At 47.0% G+C, this 18,457-nt stretch overlaps 4 protein-coding genes across 4 annotated transcripts; 1 reads left to right on the top strand and 3 right to left on the bottom strand.

Moving 5' to 3' along the window:
• Positions 1 to 326: 326 nt before the first annotated feature.
• GLAREA_10963 (uncharacterized protein) lies at positions 327 to 2,987 on the bottom strand (the record flags this gene model as incomplete). Its single annotated transcript, XM_008079154.1, has 2 exons — positions 327 to 772; positions 1,040 to 2,987. The coding sequence occupies 2 exons, from the start codon at positions 2,985 to 2,987 to the stop codon at positions 327 to 329; spliced, it is 2,394 nt and encodes a 797-aa protein (XP_008077345.1).
• A 930-nt stretch (positions 2,988 to 3,917) lies between these two features.
• On the top strand, positions 3,918 to 5,270 carry GLAREA_10962 (uncharacterized protein; the record flags this gene model as incomplete). Its single annotated transcript, XM_008079153.1, has 1 exon — positions 3,918 to 5,270. One exon carries the CDS (start codon positions 3,918 to 3,920, stop codon positions 5,268 to 5,270), a length of 1,353 nt encoding a protein of 450 aa, XP_008077344.1.
• Positions 5,271 to 7,525: 2,255 nt separating this feature from the next.
• On the bottom strand, positions 7,526 to 12,385 carry GLAREA_10961 (uncharacterized protein; the record flags this gene model as incomplete). Its single annotated transcript, XM_008079152.1, has 2 exons — positions 7,526 to 12,196; positions 12,350 to 12,385. The coding sequence occupies 2 exons, from the start codon at positions 12,383 to 12,385 to the stop codon at positions 7,526 to 7,528; spliced, it is 4,707 nt and encodes a 1,568-aa protein (XP_008077343.1).
• A 1,687-nt stretch (positions 12,386 to 14,072) lies between these two features.
• Positions 14,073 to 17,890, bottom strand: GLAREA_10960 (C2 (Calcium/lipid-binding, CaLB); the record flags this gene model as incomplete). The annotated part of the gene is made up of 5 exons (XM_008079151.1): positions 14,073 to 15,482; positions 15,533 to 16,562; positions 16,615 to 17,072; positions 17,123 to 17,533; positions 17,585 to 17,890. 5 exons carry the CDS (start codon positions 17,888 to 17,890, stop codon positions 14,073 to 14,075), a joined length of 3,615 nt encoding a protein of 1,204 aa, XP_008077342.1.
• Between the last annotated feature and the right edge of the window lie 567 nt (positions 17,891 to 18,457).

Here is an 18,457-nt window from a genome sequence, read left to right as displayed (position 1 = left end):
GAGGGGATGTGAAGTTGTGGATAAAAGGGGGAGGGGTGGTAAGCGAGCTTGAAAAAAGAGAGTATTGTAAGCGAGTTCGAAAAACAAACTGGGGCTTTTTGCATTAGGCGGAGTTGGGTACGAGCATAACATCGGCGTTTGAAAATACCTTTATGAAATACACAACATGAATCCAACGGTCTTTACTTGACCATCCCTTCCCCTCAACCACGCATTGGTGTATCCTCCTCGACAAACAACCCATGAAACATTTTTCAAGTCCTTAGATCTACTCCCAAACTCCTAAACTCCCAAAAGTTCTCTCCAAATCACAAGACACACACACTTTAAGTGCTCATTTTGTTTGTGGTAGGATTGAATGAAATAGATGAGACGACAGAAATAAATACAGATATAGAGGTGTGTTCGGGGGTCAGGGAATAGAATGTAACTGACAGAAGCTTCTTGTGTTCCCTCATGACTATTTGCATATCTGCGATGGCTTGTTGAACGTGGCCTGCCCAACTCTCCCTAAGGTCCTCTTCCTTTCTCTTGGCTAGTGCTTTCCTCTCCTTAACGACTTGCTCTTGTCGACCAGTTTCTTTCTTCTCTTCTTCTTCTTCAAGATACTGCTGCCCTGGATCCATCATCTCCTCCCACACTCCTTCTTTGCGGTACCGATTCTTTCTTGGCTTATACCTGGCTCTACGCTCCCGATTCTTTCTCGCTTGACCAATTCTAGCCTTTAATATCTCAACAGCGTCTTTTTCAGCTTCCAATTCGTGTTCTGCCACTGCTCAACTTAGAACCTTTAGAGAGTTTAAAGTTTTTAGAGTATAGAATAAACTTGTTTAACTAATCTAAGAGAATTATTTATTAAAACAAATAAAAATAAAAAAGAGAGAAGACAGTCATTGAGTATCTCTCTTTCTCTATATATATTTCTCTCTTTAAAGAAAAATTCTACTTTACTTTAAATACTACTTATAAGATTTACCTATACTCTACAATAAGGAGATACTAATCTAGGGCCAAGCTAACGTGTAACTTTTTGGCTTACTGCCGCTGGAGAAGGGTTGAAAGATACTATATACTCTTCGAATACATTTAATAGAAATATCTTCTGTAGTTTGTGGACCGATCCTGGAATCGATATTATATAAACTAGAAGGCTTCGAAATATCGACTACCCACGCTACTGGTAGGTTCATAAGTTTTAATGGTGGCAGATTCTGCATGCTCTCGCTATGTGGCATAAACACCATTTCGGGCCCGGAGCAGTCGAATATAGCTGTTGGTTCTCTAATTGACAGATCCCCGCCAAAATTTCCGCACCACAGCCTGCCTTTGCTCATCACTGCGTTGATTAGCCAGTGAAGCCTCTTTAATTTAAAATGATCGTCCGCCGTCCTATACGCAAGGGGGGGTTCGGGTTCTGAATCCGGACTCGCCATATTGTGAGCCCAACTTCTGATCAAAGACGCCAGAACGTGATACCGTTGTTCTTCAAACCCAAGTATAATTCCCGAGATAATCTTGATATCCATTTTCTGTTGAATTTCATCATTCGTTTGAATTTTGAGGATCTTGTTATTCTGGTAATCCAGTTTATAACGCTTCTGGAGATTCGTCATATCGATTTGATGGTTGACTTGAGTGATAATTCCGTTGCAGCTCAGCCCTCGATCCGAAATACCAGAAGTGGCGAACCGAGTTATGTCCCCGAGATCTCTCAGACTCCTCGCCTGGTCAAAAGTGGAAGAAGGTACTGGTAACCATGAGTGCGAAGATTCTGGGACCGCTTCATCAGTTTCAGAAAACAAGAGAGAAAAGTCGCCATTAAGTAGGGCGAGCGTCAACACGGCAATACTGAAACTATGACCATCGAGATCCATTTTTCGAGCATCAAGACGAATTGCGTAGTCGCAGAGATTACCGATGATTGTTATTCGATCCGAAACTCGTGTGTTCTTGCGTTTCCTGAGGTACCACAATGCTTTCGATGCATTCGTACCAAAGCGTTCCTCCTTACCCTCAAAGGTTCCGAGAGGTTGGCAGACAGGACGAGGATTGATTGAATCAGCGGCTTGGATCAGCCGCTCGAATGAAAGCTGGTCTAATTTCGCTTCAGCGACGTATTGATGTCCAATGGTGGCCAGCTCAAAATCTTTCGGAATTATTTCAACCTGGTCAAGTCCAACCTGAAGTATTGCAGGAACTTTTAAGTCTAGACCATATTTGACGCATAATCTCATGTCTTTTGCCAGGGCGTGCTCTTGTAGAATCCACGACCGAGTAAACCATTCGTTTCCCGCTAGGTGTTCTAGCAGCTCACGAACGGCTTCCCAATCTACATATGGTAAAATTGCGTCTGGAGTAGCAAACGCTTGTTGTGCCTCTCGTATTCCCATTAAAGCGTCGATATGACGTTGAGAGTTCAAAGTGTGTCTCAAAAGGCCCACGGAATACACAGCACGTCGGTAAACTAGGTCCAGTGACTGGATGCCAGCAACTTTACCGTCACGATCGCTCTGCTCAATGCAGTCTTGGTCGATCCAAATATATGAGATATCATACTGAATCGCATACTCGATGGCCCTTTTTAGAATATCAGTAGGAGCGCGAGCATATCGTTCCTTCCCTTCTGCGGTCCGAATGCGGAATTTGTCATCGGGGTTTTCCCTCGTCGCCTCCCCTCTATGCCAGCAATACGAAACGGCAAGATAATGAGTGCATTCTTGGGTCTTTGCCAATCTCAAGGTCTGAGAATCACTGTGTGAAAACCTTGATGCTGTTTTACATGGGCAGTGCTCTCCGTTTGAATGCTCATTCTCTGCTGGAGGAGTTGTCTCGCCCGGTCGATAAGTAGCGAGGAAATGTAGGGAGTTAAGGAAACCAGGATCCCGATGATGGGGAATGGCAAATTGCGAGAACTCCAATATTTTAGCCTTCAACTGCGGTATGGACTGATATGTCGTCCCAAAGGGTATGCTGGTGTCGAGTTTCATAGTTGAAAAACGCGATGCGGCGGACCAAAAGTGGTGGAGAATTGTGTTGGCATGAAATTATTTTCCTTCTCTTCAGCGTTTTACAAGGGCAAAACAATTATGTATTGAAACTTACATCGCCCGGGCTTCATTTTGATAATGTTAGACGAGTCAGACAGAAGTGGTGAGATAAGTCATCAAGTTTCATTCGGCCTGTTGCGGCTCACTTATACTCTGCCCAGATCCTCGCTCCGCTCCGCTCGATGCACGAGCCATACACGTGCTATGTAGGTAAATTTGTATACTTACGCCTCGCCCTGCCTAAAATCCTTCTTTATACCCTACCGCCCCACTTATACGATCTTTCTCCAGAGAGATTTTTAAAGGCGGATAGTGCAAAATTGGCCTAAATACTAAATGAAACGCTCTTTTCGAACATCTTAGAACTTTAGCTTATACTAACTTGAATTAGTCAAAATTAAAGTTTTTTGAGAAGTAAGAAGTAGATTAGTCCGCATATTAGGCCTATTCCGGATGATGAAGGTCTTATTACATTGTTGAACCCCCCCTTAATAGAGGTCATTCGGTGGGTAATGTGGAACTTGTAGGACGACTCAGAAATTGTCGTTTCGAGAATAACTTACACAAAGATTATGGTAAAGATAAAATTTTGTCTCGCGTTCTATATATGGGGCCAGCTGAATGGGCTGCACAATCTCGCTGAAGAGCATGATCCAGGGTTACCCCACTTCTACTGCCCAATCTTACTTCACTATTTATCTCGTGTCGGGTGCTTTTTCTTGCTGTGCATTTTCCCTTGGTGTCTTGTCTAATTTCCACTTTTTTTCAGCTGCTGTTATCCTCAATTCTTTGAGCCATAACCAAAAGTCAAATCTCTACTGCGCGTCCCCAAGCCTTGCGTTTTTTGTACCTCCTTCTCTTAGTCTCGCGATGTGGGCCCTTCCGTCTATTGAAGGTGGATGGCACCTCGATGCATTTGCATCTTTCATAATGCTTGTTGGTGAAGATCGGGAGCTTGAATATCGGCGGAGCCAGCACCGCTGGTCAAGTCTGTTCTCCTTCCCCGCTCCCGTTGCGGGACTTCAAAGCTACCTCCATTCAAATTACAAGATTATTGATCGCACTGGCATGGAATACATAAGTCCATACAACTCCAACAAAGCGCAGCTCAGGAACGTTAGAATTGAAGCCATCATTCAGCATTACAATCTTCTCCGAGACAGAGCATACTACAGATTCATAATCCCACAAATTGATGCACAAGCTAAGATCCCTTTCCTGAGTTCAGCATGGCGGAAAACACAATGGCCAGGTTTCACACTACCTGCTTTATGTCTTTCGGTCCTCCTTTTCTGGGGAACTTGTGGGGTATTCTTTTGGGCCATGGCGCGTTGCCCAAAGACTACATGGATTGGCAATTCTTTATGCATCAGTCTTGGGGTTTGGTCTTTTATAGTCCGACTCATTGACCTATGCTGTATTGTACCAAGCGGTGGGGGTGTCATTTCTGGAGCAGACCGCCCAGACGCAGCGATTTTCTTAGGAAGACGGAACTCATGCCTCGTGCTAGAAGGCCTTCGGAAAGATATCTCCTCATGGACTGGACGGGGCCTGACAGAATGGGATAACCAACCGCTCGTCTTCTACCTGACGACTTTTCGGCAGGTAGGGACCCTAGCAATGTTGCTGTTCATTTTGGCCACGATTCCAAATGGCACTATTGCTGACCAAGTCGGCTTTATTACCTACAACGGAATCGGGCAGCTCAACCTTATGGCCTGCAACAACCTCAGCATGGCAAGATATCTATACTCTCTTCGGCAAACGGACATGTCTAACATCGAGACACGAACACACGTCTACAGCAAGTTGATTACACACTTCCGAGATAAGGTTAAGCCGACCACGCCAGACTGGGTGGACACGATCAAACTCCTTCCTGACACTCCCCAGTGGAAATTGTGGAAGACAAAGGTATTGGAGGGAAACAGCAAGGATGCAAAGGTGTTATACGATGAGTGTGGAGTAACTCTTCATGATCAGGAGGTTCACGCTGCCGAACTCCGAAACCACGAGAAAGAAATGACAGCTCAGCTCGCTCGAAGAATGTACGAGGATGCGCAGAACGAATTAGCAGCTGCTAAAGTCGCTCGTGATGCGTTGGATCTGAATTCTCCCCCCGAAGAGCTCCTAAGTGTGCAAGCTCGTGTCCGAGCCGCTGAAGACGCTTTCAATCTGCTCGAAGGCGAGCGGATTGCAAATCTGCAGATTCATGTGCCTTGACGATTTTGATGATTTTAAAGTTATAGATACGAACGTTTTCAACCCCGTTTGTTTCTAGGAGGAGGATATCATTTCTATGTTGGTAAGACTGACGGGTAATTTTGTAGTGGTAAGTAATATACGAAGGTTCCGGCACAACGTGATATGAATATCTATCTAGCGATGATGACTGAAATCAAGTGTAAATGGCACATGAAATGTGGTAGAATCCATTCCTAAGATAAGACATACAAAATGAAAGTAGTGTTAGGAGTGAGAATAAGTACGAATATCTATGTAATAGACAATACATTATATGCAGTAAGTGAATATAGCTAGGAGCCTGTGATTAGCGGCATAAACGTCCCTAGAAGAGTTCCGTCATCTGAGGGTGCCGAAACCACCTCACTAAAGATCACATAGGCATTTTCGTTTACAAGATCACCGGAATGAAGCGTGGAATACGGAGTTTTCTAGTGGTAGCAGATAATTTGCAATCTGTAAAAACAACAGAGATGTAGCTATTTATGACACAGACAGCCGCGGAAAGTCCGTAGCAGGGCAGTGTCGCTAGCAAACTTAGCCATACCAAAAAAAAACGACCACCAGCGTCGAGAGATGATCCATCTTGATAGTAAGGGTGATCGCTCCTACTGTTAGGGGTTTGGAAAGTGGTATACTGGCGCCTCGTAGACTTTTTGTGTATTTCGAGTATAAATAAAATTATCACCTATTCAAAATATACCTTAAAGATAGTTAATAAACATAGCTAGTAATTTATACTTTTCCACGTCCCATCACCCTAGTATCAACATCCCTTCCTCTTTCCTCAATCGACTTACATCCCTCATATCATACCGAAAAACAACAACATAACCCGAACCCAAGCGCAGCCTCAAACAGCCCCTCCCATCCCAACACCAAGCACTCTGTACATCAGCCATACCGTCAGCAAACCCCCTCCAAAAAGCACACTAACAAAATATCGTCCTCTCCTAACCAAGGTCCCTGCAATCATCAAAAAGCCACTAGGACGCTAACAGCCCGTTCGAAGTGTCTAGCTCGTAAAGTCGACGAAACGACAAAGTGGTCATACTGGATTTCGCCGGCTAGCAATTTAAGCTCTGCCAGCAAATTATAAATATAACCAGAACCCGAGCGACGTAGGCTCTTCTGGCAATCTTAGCGCCAGGACTAGAAATCGTGCTCGTCCAGTATAACCCACAGCCGTCGAATTTCTCCGCGACGGAAACTTGACGAACTACTTAAGCCGATCCGTGACTGTTTGGCGGGATTTCTTACTATCCATCTAGTCCATCCAGACCCCTAATCATCACAACGAATCAACAGCTAGCATTACGGACGCGCTCTATCGCACTTTTTCTCGCGTAGGCGACATGGTCAACAGGCTTATTTTCTTCTCGCGCTACGCATGCCTGCTGGCCGAGATCAAATTGCCATGGGAGGTATTTAACACTTATCAGATCTTCGGGATCGATTGGGAAGTTTCGCATGTGCCTTATTTCTAGAACCCAATACAGAGGTAAGCTGCAAGATTAGGATGGGAAGACTCAGGGACTCGAAGAAGATGAGGCTGATACCACGTGACTATAGTGTTCGTCTAATTCGACTACGACAACCCCCTTATTCTATTTCTCTTCTTATCTACTCCCTTCCCCCTTCCCCGTTCCTCCCCTCTTCTCTCGCCTCTTAGTAATAACACAAAAACTAAACTCTTAAACAGTACAATAAACATCTAATTTTCAGTTCTCCACATCCGTAAACTCACACACACAAATACACAAGCAAACGAATTTCAAACTCGCATGCCCATCTTTATTACTCTCTATCGCTCGACTCTACACAACACTAGAGCTTCAAATTAATTATCCTCTTCCACCATCTTCCCAGTCCCTTCCCCACCACAGTTCTATATTACCCCATCCCTCCCTTCCTTCCACAAAATCACAACTTTATACAAAGCACCCCCACCGCTTTACCATCTCCCCCAGCTGCCCCCTCGCCTCCCTCGTCCCCCACACACAAAGAAAAAGCGCAAGTCCGCTTAATATATACCTTCAAGTCCAAGCCTTCTCTCAAGCGAACATTTTGACCACCCAATCCCAACCCAAATGCCTCCATAAAACCAAAACCAAAACCAGATTACTCTTACCAAAACAAAAAGATACAAGCAAAAGAAAAGTGTATAAAAGAACGTGCCTGAGCAATTTTACAAAATTACCACCCCCCTACCCTTCTTACATACCACATACCGCCTAATCATCCAACCTAAACATCTTCCTCAGCACCTGAAACTTCTTCTTTTTCCTCGCGCTCCCCCCCGCCGCACCCGCTCCCTCTCCAGAAACATCAACCCCACTCAACCCCGTAGCAGTATGTCTCCTACTCCCCAAACTCGGCCGTCCCTCGCCATCAACAACCCTACTCTCCGCGCCCGTAACCCCATCCGCCGTATCAGCCGTAAACGGCCTTCCACCCTCGCCGGCCACGATCTTCGGCGGACTAGGCGGCACGATCGGCCACGCGCCGCTGTTCTGTCGGGACATGGGATTGCGCTTTTGCAAGCGGGGTGAGGTGGGACGGTCTGCGGCTTTGAGGACGGCGAGATCGGATTTGCTGCGTTCGAGGGGCGTGTCTCTGCGCGCTGGGGATTCGAGGTCGGATTTGCGGACTTTGGAGTTGGGGTCTTTTTTGCGGCGGAGGATCGACATGATGCTGCCTCTGCGTTTGTGTTCGGGGCGGGTTGGGGTGGCGGTTGGACTCATGGCTCCTCTTCCACTGCCGGATCTACGAAGAGAACCAGATGCGAGAGCGCCGCCTTCATTAGATGTTGCTGGTTCCTTTGCGATGACGCCGTTTGTTCTTCGTGTCGGTTTTTCATCGTCAGAATCCGGAAGGTCGCTGGAGTCGCCATCTTGTGCGCCTGCTCGCTTTGGAATACCACGAACAGGAGCATTAGAGCGCATTGACTTGGCCATTCCCGTCGAACGAGGAGCCGGTTCATCATCCTCATCCGAGGAATCATTGAATCGACTTCTGAAAGTTGGACGAGCATCTTCTTCGTCACTAGAATCAGCAAATCTACTTGATCGTTGAGCAATTGGCTTTCGCTTGACTTGAGCTTTGTCCGCTCCTGAAGATCGACCAAATCCAGGCATACGCAATGGCGATTTAGCACGACTAGGAGGGCCACGCATTGTTGGTGCAGCTCCGACAGAATTACGCATAGAGTTGCGCATGTGTGTCTGTGGTAGTGGTGGTGGGGCAGCGGAGCTACTGAAAGCTCTGCGATGAGTTGACCCTGAAGGTGACATGGTACGTAGACTAAATCGACTTGAACCAGCTGGTGATTGTTTTCGAGCTCCATCATCTCGTGATCCTCTCATGGATGATCTGAAATTTGGTACATCATTCGAAACACGAGCACGCTTGAAGCTACTATCACTGTCGGCTGAACTCTTTCGGCGCAGCGATGGCCCAGCAGGCGCTGTCATACGTTTCGCAGAGGTCGGTGTAGACAACGCCCTGGAAGCGGAAAGCTTCTTGACCATTGCATCAACAGCAGCTGGATCTGGTCGAATCTCGGTTGGTCCTTGAGACATTGGCCTATGCTTCTTCTGTAGTGCACCTCTTTGTTCAGAAGGGGCAGGCTCGCGTTGTGGGTTGCGCATAGATTTGGCTTCCACGGGTGGTGCGGAGTTGCGCAACGAACTTCGCATTGGTACCTTTTCAACTGGTTCTGTTGGTCCACGTAAAGAACCTCGCATAGAACCGTCACCTCTCATTGATTTTCGAATATGAGTATCTGCTGGTGCTGCTTGAGGTTCAGCACGCATTGAAGAGCGCAACGCGGTGGATTCCTGTCCATGTTTGGTTCCTGGTGCAATCATATAAGTACGTTGATTGTTTGGAACAGGCTGCCGTATCTCAGGCACTTGCTGCGGGCTTCGGGTGGCCATTTGTGTAATTGGAGGATCGCTCATTTTAGTCGCCGGCTTCTTCTTCTTAGGTTTCGGGGCTGCTTGAACCTCCCCTCGCTCAGACTCTTCGGCCGCAATTCTAGCTTCTTCTTCAATCTTTTTCTTTTTCTCAATTGACAACCCTTTCCAATATTCCTGAGTCTTCTCCCAACCTTGATCCGCATTCGGTTCACTCTCTCTCCGATGAAGTCCACTCTGTCGGTAAGCTCTTTCTTTGGTCGCTTTTGATGTAGGAGTGTCTGGAGGTGTAGTGAGAGCGGTGTCTGGGCCAGAGCTGGGCACGATAGGACTCTCTACCACAGCGTCCAGCGACATGAAACCATCACCATCCACATCATCAAGATCTTCGGCGGCATCGCTATAGATGCTGTCGTTATCAGTACCATCACTTTCTTCAAGGATGATGGAATGCCTTGAGTTCTCCAAGGCTATATCCCCAATAGCTGGTGAACCAGGCTGGATCGGTTCTGGTGAAGGTTCTGCAATACCAATATCTGCTGGAGTGGGATCTGTAGGATGATGTTCTATTATCGTTGGATCGTCATGATCCTGCCCACTGGAGTCAGAATTTGCTTGTGTCCATCCACCAGGCATATCCAACCATTCCCTGTCCTTGTTTGATTCCAAGACAGGTGTTGCGCTAGTAATGGCAATACCTGGAACGGAGCCATTTTGTTGAGCGAAATCGTTGCTTTCCACCTCGGGTAGATCACTTTCAATCGACGGAAGAACTTCATCGTGAGCAGGCTCAGAAATAGCTTGGCCAATTTGACTCGGCTCAGTGAGAGTAGCAGGCTCTTGAAAATCGTCCCGACTCGCGACGCTACTATTGGTATCAGACATATATCCACCTCCCTCTACCGACGTGACTTGGGGAGGAAGAGGTTCTCTAGATTTTGAGATATTCGCAGCATTTTTCTCAACAGCATCTTGAGACAAAACGGAGCCCACAATGTGATCATTCGAAATACCGAGAGGATACTCGAAGCTTTCGCCCGTAGGTGAGGTGAAGAGAGGCGAAGCAGTTGCAACTTGATCTTCTGACTGAGTCGGCTTCATCAATGGCCTCTCTGGTGTGCTGTCTCGTGCTGGCTTCTTCTCTCGGACACTACCAAAAGATGGCAGAGCTGGCCTTGGTTTCATAATCTCATCATCCTCATCTGTGAGAGACAACTCCTTCTTCTTCCCTCGACCCATGCTAAACCACGATCTTCTTGCTTGGGGACTTGCGACAACGGGTGAGTCCGTAGTAATTAATGGTGCAGCTTGACCAACTGCAACATTTGCTTCATCAAAACTGACACGGACGCTCTTTTTCCTAGGGATGAGCAAATCATCTGCCGCTTCGCTGGAGCTTAAATTAGCAAATCCGACACTCTCAGGATTTGGTGATGCGCCACGAGAGTTCTTTAGTGCAGATTTTCGTGGCGATATTGATCTAGCAGGAGGTTGATGTTTCACCATGAGGTTGTCTGGCGTTCTTGCAAAATGTGTCGTTCTTGCCGGGCTAACAGACTGAACTCTACTACCTCTGACACTTCCTTTGGCAGCTAAAGGTGAATTGCCATGTAGAGTATCCTGCGGTGTTGGGGCAGGCTGACTAGCAGAACGTGTATGTTGTCGTTCTTGCGCATAAGCAGCAGACGCAGAAGCCTGCCCTCTTCCATGACCCCTCCCAGCTGCTGATCGCGGAAGAGGTGTAGGAGAAGTCGTTCGAGCCATAGGACTATCGCTCATCACAGAATTCCCTTCCGATGCCTTGCTTGGCGTATCCTCTTCCTCCTCTCGTTCCCTATCTTCTCGCACAATGGATGGCTTTTTCGCAAGAAGGGCACCCGCCCGAGTATTAAATGTAGATGGTTGAGTCGCATAATCGCTATCGTTATCGGATGAATTGGGTACATATGATGCTTGGTCACTATCGGACTCATAAGAAACCACCTTTTTCGTTCTTTTCTTTTGCGGTATTAATGGTGCAGGCTCGGGTGCAGCAACTGGAGCCGGTTGTCTTTGCTCAATTTTTGGTGCAACGGGTTGTATAGGTTGAGGCGCTGAGTTTTGAGCTGTCCGTTCCATATCATCAATAGCCGAACCTTTGATCCTTCCCCCAACTGTTCCATCTGCAAGGTGAGTTCCCGTAGCTTGCGCTGGTCTCTTCTTCTTCTTCACTGGCGCTGTTGAAGCATCCGTCATCCGCTGTTCAATTGCAAGTACATCTGCGCGAGGCAAAAAGCTTCGCGTATGCGGATCATAAACAAGACTCTGGTTAGTAGGTGATGTGATCACTGTGGGTTTTGCCCTTAAAGGGGAAGGAGATGTTAGCCTTCGCTGTGATACTGGTGACCCCGGTCTCGAACTCGTGGGCAAAGAAAAATTAACGGACCCTCTACTCGCCGGTCTTTCATATCCATGTTCCTGCACATTGGATAGAGTTGAATTCCTCTGGCCGCCTCTCCTGGATTGGGCTGGTCCTGCAGGTCCTAGACTGGATCCGCGTCCTGTTGCCATGTTGGGGGGAGGAGATGCCACGCGCATTGGTGGTGCTTCCATGCTGGCCGTCCGACGATGAGATTTCTGTGGTATGGCGGGACGAAGAGTCTTTGGGAGCGCAGGCACTGGCGGCGCATCTGCCGCACTAGGTACTGGCTGTGATGCGCGCGCTGGTGACTGATCTCGAAAGGTCCTCTCCGACATCGATCCAGAGCTCCCTCTCCTGGCGAGTTGCGGTCGTCCAGATCCGGCACTTCCGTTGGATGCTACTGATTCTGACCTTCGAACCGTTCTCTTCGTCTGGACATCCGCTACCGATACTGGGGTTGTCGGCCTGGATCGTAGTGCTGCTGCGGCGGCAGCAGAGGAGAGGGAAGCATTCGAGGCGCGATTCTTCAGGAAGGCCTGGGCAGCTGCCGTCGCCGCGTTTGAATTGACGTTTGCTCCATTGGGGGGCTAAAGCGCATAGCATGTTAGCATTCTTCATCTTGAGCTTGATTGAAGCTTGTGGAATAGCCATGGGTTTCCCATCCGCAACAATGCGATTCTGAGCTCATCGTCGCATCGTGAAAACAGAACCATCGGACCACCAAAGAGATCGTCACATACCGGATTCGAATACGCTCTCTTCTTTCTTCCAAACATGTCGACTGGAAGGCGCTCTGCCTAGACCTCTGCCAACTGCGGGCTGATGAGGATACTATGGCATAGAAAAATAATGGGATGAGATGTTGTCGAGGAACAAAAACAACTCTGGCACGTTGCTGGCCACAAATTATGACGACGGGCGCAGCTCTCGGTTGTTTTGGGGAGGTGTTTGGCGAGACTGGGATTGCGCTGAGGATCGGAATCGGAGGAGATTATTGGCTGAGAGGGCGGTGGATTGGTTGACTCGCGCCGCAGTGGGGGCGTAAGACTGGTCTGGAGTTATGCTGGGGATGTGCTTGAATCGGGGAGGATGATTGCCCACACGAGGATCCGCAGAATGAGGGTTTGCAAACAACAATAGACGTGTTGTAGATGTTTGTAGAAAATAGTTGAAGTTGAGACTTTGTTATTTGCACCAAAGTCATCGCTAGGTGCTGGTCGGAGCTATTGGGAAAACTGGGAACCACCAAACCACGGTAATTCGCTACATCATTAACACACTAGATCATCATGATTACCTAGGTAAAAGGCCACCAGATGCCTCTGCGACTCTGCTTTGGGCCTGAGCAGTCCCCTTTAGACACGATGAAGCCACTTTAGTCAAACCAGTTCTCCTGATCCCAGTCCAGAAACTCGAACAGACAATGTTTGGTCTAAATTTAAAGATCCCAATCACATGGCTCCATAAATTAAATGCTTCCAGACCAGCACGGTCGTGGTACATAAAGACAAGCCATGCATCGCTCACGCTGCATTTTGCATGAATTGGAACAGCACATCGCCGCTCCACCTAACAAAGCTTGCTACATTCCGTTTGCAGCTGAGCTCCTGTGCAGTCCACGTAGACAATCAAGCTGTGAAGCTCAGGGGATATCAGGAGTTGGATTAAACTCGACTCGTCTCCGGTAGTCATTGACGCCGACGGTACTAGACTGCTTTAGTTATTCTTTAGGTGGAATTACCTCGTGCTTTTCATTCTACTCGCAGATCGCTGAGTAAGAACTCTATTAAGACAATAAATTCAAAGATTTTGTTACCCCTTTTTTAAGTCTACTTTGACTATAGGTATTTAGTAAAGTATTAAATACTTAAACTCAGTACGTATGTGTTGATAATTGCGCCTCTCATTCTAAATAAATGTAATAAACAAATGTAACCTCATCCAAAAAGGTGGGGCCAAATTGCATGACGTAGGTGGATCTTCCACTGCGACGCGAACTCCAGCTGTTCCGGGGTTGAGCATAGTCGCGCCAGACAAAATCGTTGGCAGACGAAACCACGATATTTATTCTATTATATTTCGTGTGCCATTTCCCCAAATAACAGGAGATTGAAGCTCGATGCAGGATAAGTCGACATTTGAAAGTGCTCAATCATTCTTTCCAAATAAGAGAACAGGATTATCTATAAATAATTTTGTACTCTGATCATGGCCGATCGAAACACGATATTTCTTCGATTGAGTTGGCAAAATATCGTGTATTCGTTAATAGTTTTGAGATAATATATTATTTCCACTAACATGCTTATAATGTGCCCAACGAAAAAAACACCTCATCCCAATCATTTTGCTACCATTTCCATTCACCTCCATCCATGATATATTTTTGCGGCCTCGCTATCACACCCCAAAAGCATCACTCAAGCAAACCAAAACACCAACACTCCATTCCGAAAAAGGTAATCAAGTCTCAGTCTCAACATCAGGTTGTCTCCCAGCCAGACTCCCCTTCTTGAACGTCCTCCTCACCGCATACTTCGTCTCATCCTTCGCAAACTGCAAGTTGCGCATTGGTTTCCACTGCATCAATCCCCGATGTTTACGATGCATCTCTCCCTTGCCCTCATTATAGCTCTTGACCTGCTTGATTGGGTTCTTATGGTGAGTAGAACCTGTAGCACCTTCTCCATTGGTGCTTTCGCCATCAGCAGCGCCATCAGCGTCCTCTCCATGATCCGCGTCCTGGATTCCAAGATCGCTTGAGGAGTCAGAAGAGTCGTAGTCACCATCGTCATCAGATGCGTCCACTGCTTGTCGTTTGCCTGTTTCGCCGCCACTGCTACGAGTACCCTTTTTGTCGGTGTACTTAGCTGGATCTTCGCCGAATGCCCCACTCCAATCTGTGCCATCTTTGGAAAGCCATTTCTTCTTGTCTTCTTCATCAGCTTGAGATAGCACGTCTCGCCCTTGTGTGAGGGATTGGTCGTGTAGTTCTTGGACGGCGGGAGGAAGCTCTTTGGTGACGACTGTTTCTCTTACACCTTCAGCATTGCAAGCTTCCCAAGTCTCGTGTGTTTCTCTCGAATCGTTGTCGGATATAAAGTGGGCGTGGTCTGCATCAGTACCAGCCTTGAAGCGACCGCGGAATTGTAGACGACCAACTTCCTCGATTTTGAGATCGGGAATATCCTTGAAGTTCTCTTCTGTGATGTAGTTCTGTGTTAATCTCATTCCCTTATCAGTCTTCCAAATCGGGATGCTGATATTCTCTTCCTTATTATCCTCGAGGTGATGTAGCCAGACAACGGCATAAGCATCCGCACTTCGATGAGTGGCGGAATGGAATTCAAAGACGACTGGAGATCTGTATCTATACTTTACTGGGAGTCGAACATTGTGTTCATGACCCTTTTCACCAGACATGTTCCAGTAAATACCATCACCTTCGTCTGTCTTCTTGCAATGCGCACGACCAATCTTGCCAGAGCTGCCACCAGTTCGCATCTTCAGCTTAGATTGTGTATGATATCCGGTGGCTAGGATTTTATCAGAGGTAAATTCGAAAGTACCGACATCCCATCCAAGTTGGGACGGTGGAAGTCTAGTCTCGACACTTCTGAATAGAAGCGAAATTCTGACTCGTCCAAACCCGATGCCTCCATCAAGAGGATACCATCTGGTAACTTGCGAGCTAGTCTGAAGAATATCGGATAATTTTAGTGGGACGACACCGAGAATTGGGTCGTGTTGTCTCATGCGTTGATCTCGAACAGTGACTGTAACAATTCCAGATCGCCAATCCCTCATGAATCTCTCCGTACCGGCGTTGAATATAGGCTTACTGCTTACGACTTTGGTACGTGTACGGTACACCTAGCAGGAAACATTAGCAAATACAGGGGATGTCAAAACGCTTGACTTACTAATTCATCGTTGAACAAGATGGTACAATAACTGCTAGGCAGTTTCTTGCTCTCTTCTTCCTTATTTTCTCCACTATCCTGAGCCGGCTCGAATTCTCTACCCTTACGCTTACCCTCGCTACCCTTAAGATTTGCGAGCTCAAGATTGACAATTTGATGAACCACAACACTGCAGATACCACTTGGCCAAAGTGGGTCCGGAGGTGTGTGTACGACAGCATCCTCATCCGCGTTGTCAATAGCACCTTTCTCGTCTTGCAATTCCTTCTTATCCTTGAGCTGATCTGGCAGATTGATGTCTTTGCCGTGTGTTCTAAGAGCTGGTCTAAATTGCGGCTTGCCAAAGTAGCCTACCTCCCAGTGAAGCTCACCAGGCATAGAACTATCCGAATGTGTACCGCGGAGTTTCGAGACCTGTGGATACATCTTGCCTGGATGTTGAATCATCTTTTGCATAGAAAGTTCAACCTTTCCGACGACATCATCGGCAGTTGATCTATCTGAATCCCACAATTCCATGGAAAGTTGTTCATCAGCTTTGATAAGCTCAGGGGTGACCAAAAGTGCGCAAGTCTCTTCCCAAACAGGATTAAGGTTATCCTCGATGACACGAGTGCAGTACATGGGTTTACCATATTTGGAGAAGCTGACAGTGATATAAGGATCACTGCCTCCCCCGTCACTGCCACGTCTATCCTGCTTGCTAAGACCTGTGGCTTTGTGGATTCTGATCCAGAGGACACCAAGAGCGAGGACATCTTTCTGGATATCATCACCTTGAAGCATTTTGCCCATATCAAGGGTCATAGATTTCGGCGCAACATACTCGTTGGCGGCGGCCCCAATAGCGTAGTTGACAAAGTTTGAAATTAATGGCAGATTGAGGATGTTGATCCCAGTTTCAATCATAGGTATACATCCAGCTTGAACTTGTGGCAGTCCCATGAGAGTAAAAGTTAAAGCTTTCAAGAAAGGTGGTTCAGGCGACATCTGTAAACGGATGCGGACGGTTCCGACGAGACCTTGAAGTCTGCGATTTGTTAGCATATTGAACCTGAATTGGTGAACGGCAGTTATCATACTCAACGAAGATTGGTAAAGGAACGCCGAATAGTCCTTTGACACCAAGATAAAACACCAGCTGCATGTGCATGTTCTTTGCCTTTCCAGATGTCGAAGTTCCTGATGGCGCTGCGTGATATGCAAAAGAGCATTCAATATTGTAATAATCACCACCCTCTTCATCTGCTGCCAACTCCTGAGGATCCTTAACCTTCTCGTTTTGACTACGAATGTCGTCTTTCATTTCTTTCATATGATCATCGGGTAAAGCGCGTAGACTGAGAATGCGGATGGGATTTGTGCCCTGGTTGATCTCTGCGACTCGAACGTTCTCAATAACACCCGGCACGGAAGCTTGCATGACATCTTCTAGAGTGTCTGCCACGCCGATGAACATGTCTGGATCGATGAGTCCCCACATAACGCCGAGAAGAGTGTTCATCCATTCGACTGATTCGGGAATCAAATTCGCAGTTGCCTTTTCCAATTAGCACCTGAAAGTAATATGCAAGCTGATTTGTAACTTACCACCTCTCCGCGCTCTTTCTCACTAGACCACTCCATCTCCCGTCCTTTTCTGATCAATTCCTTCATCCACAAGAAAATTCCTGATCCAACACACATTCCGAGGGGTATCAAGCCATATAATGCTCCTCCAAACATTTTCCCAAGTACAACAATTGCAATCATTACCCCACCAGCCAATACCAACGTGCTCTTCTCGAGCGAGGCATACATGGGCTCATAGCTTACTGATGGAGTGGGGTGAAAGAGGATATTGGTCTTTTCGCCATGAATAGGAACATCAGAAGTGCTCCCTGGTTCTACTGGATCTGGGGGTGCGGTGATATCTTGGTTATGTTGATATTCCCTTCCGGACTGGTCTGAGGATGTCTTGACCGGAGTATCTTTGTTCAGATTCGCATTTGGCACCGACAGCTAGACATCTTGTTACTGACTGGCCATTAAGAGAGGGGTAGGAAAAGTTACCATGGGATTTTTCACTGCTTGCATAAAATCAGCATTGACATCTTCAATTTGAACCTCTTTTCCAGTTGTAGGGTCGGTCACTGTCTTCCTTGTTCCCTCCACGCCCGTTGGCTGGCCTTGTTTGTGCTCTTTGACATCGGAACCAGCAGTGCCATTGGCCTTCTTGGCCTTCATCTGCTCGTTGATCTTTGCATCTCGTTCCTTTTTGTCCTTATCCAAACTCTCGATGAACTTTTGGACATTCGGTATGGGATTGTTACCCGAATAATGGGCACCCGGCGCTTTCTTGGTCTGTTGCGCAGCCATCTTGACTCCCCTCTTTTGCGAGAAAACGAGAGTATGACAATGTTGACGAGCTCTTCTTAGACGAAGGCTGTCTCTCAATCAGATGAAAATACAGATTCTGAGATCTCAATCTGTTGACGTCGGTGGTGGGCAGCGCACCTTGATGCGAATGAAGGAAGGAGAATCCCAATTGAGATGTTAGGAAATTAATTCGCGGGACACAGCTGCACTGCACCGCATTTCCTTGAATTCGACCGTGACACTTGGACACTTGCAACCGCGTAATACATAGCAAGCTCTTCCGTTGTTGAACCGTGGTTGGTCTGGGACTGCAAGATCAAGCTCCACCAGGAGCTTGGGAATGATGTCAGCGGCTGGTCTCGCCTATCGTTCCCGCATCTTCATTCAGCTGGACCAGGTAAATATACCCCGCCTAGATTGGCTAGATTTGGAGAGGATTGTTATTGTTTCTATCAAATTTAGACATTAAATTCCTTTAAAGTTCTCAAACTAGTTATCTTGCTTTGATGACACTGAAAATGGAACATGGTTTTGCTTGTTTTGAAAATCAACACGGCAAAACTCAAC

Source organism: Glarea lozoyensis (genome assembly GCF_000409485.1).
Source record: "Glarea lozoyensis ATCC 20868 chromosome Unknown GLAREA11, whole genome shotgun sequence".
In the NCBI taxonomy this organism is placed as follows: Eukaryota; Fungi; Ascomycota; class Leotiomycetes; order Helotiales; family Helotiaceae; genus Glarea; species Glarea lozoyensis.
Note: the sequence above shows the minus strand (reverse complement) of the source record. Positions and strands in the feature narration are given on the sequence as shown.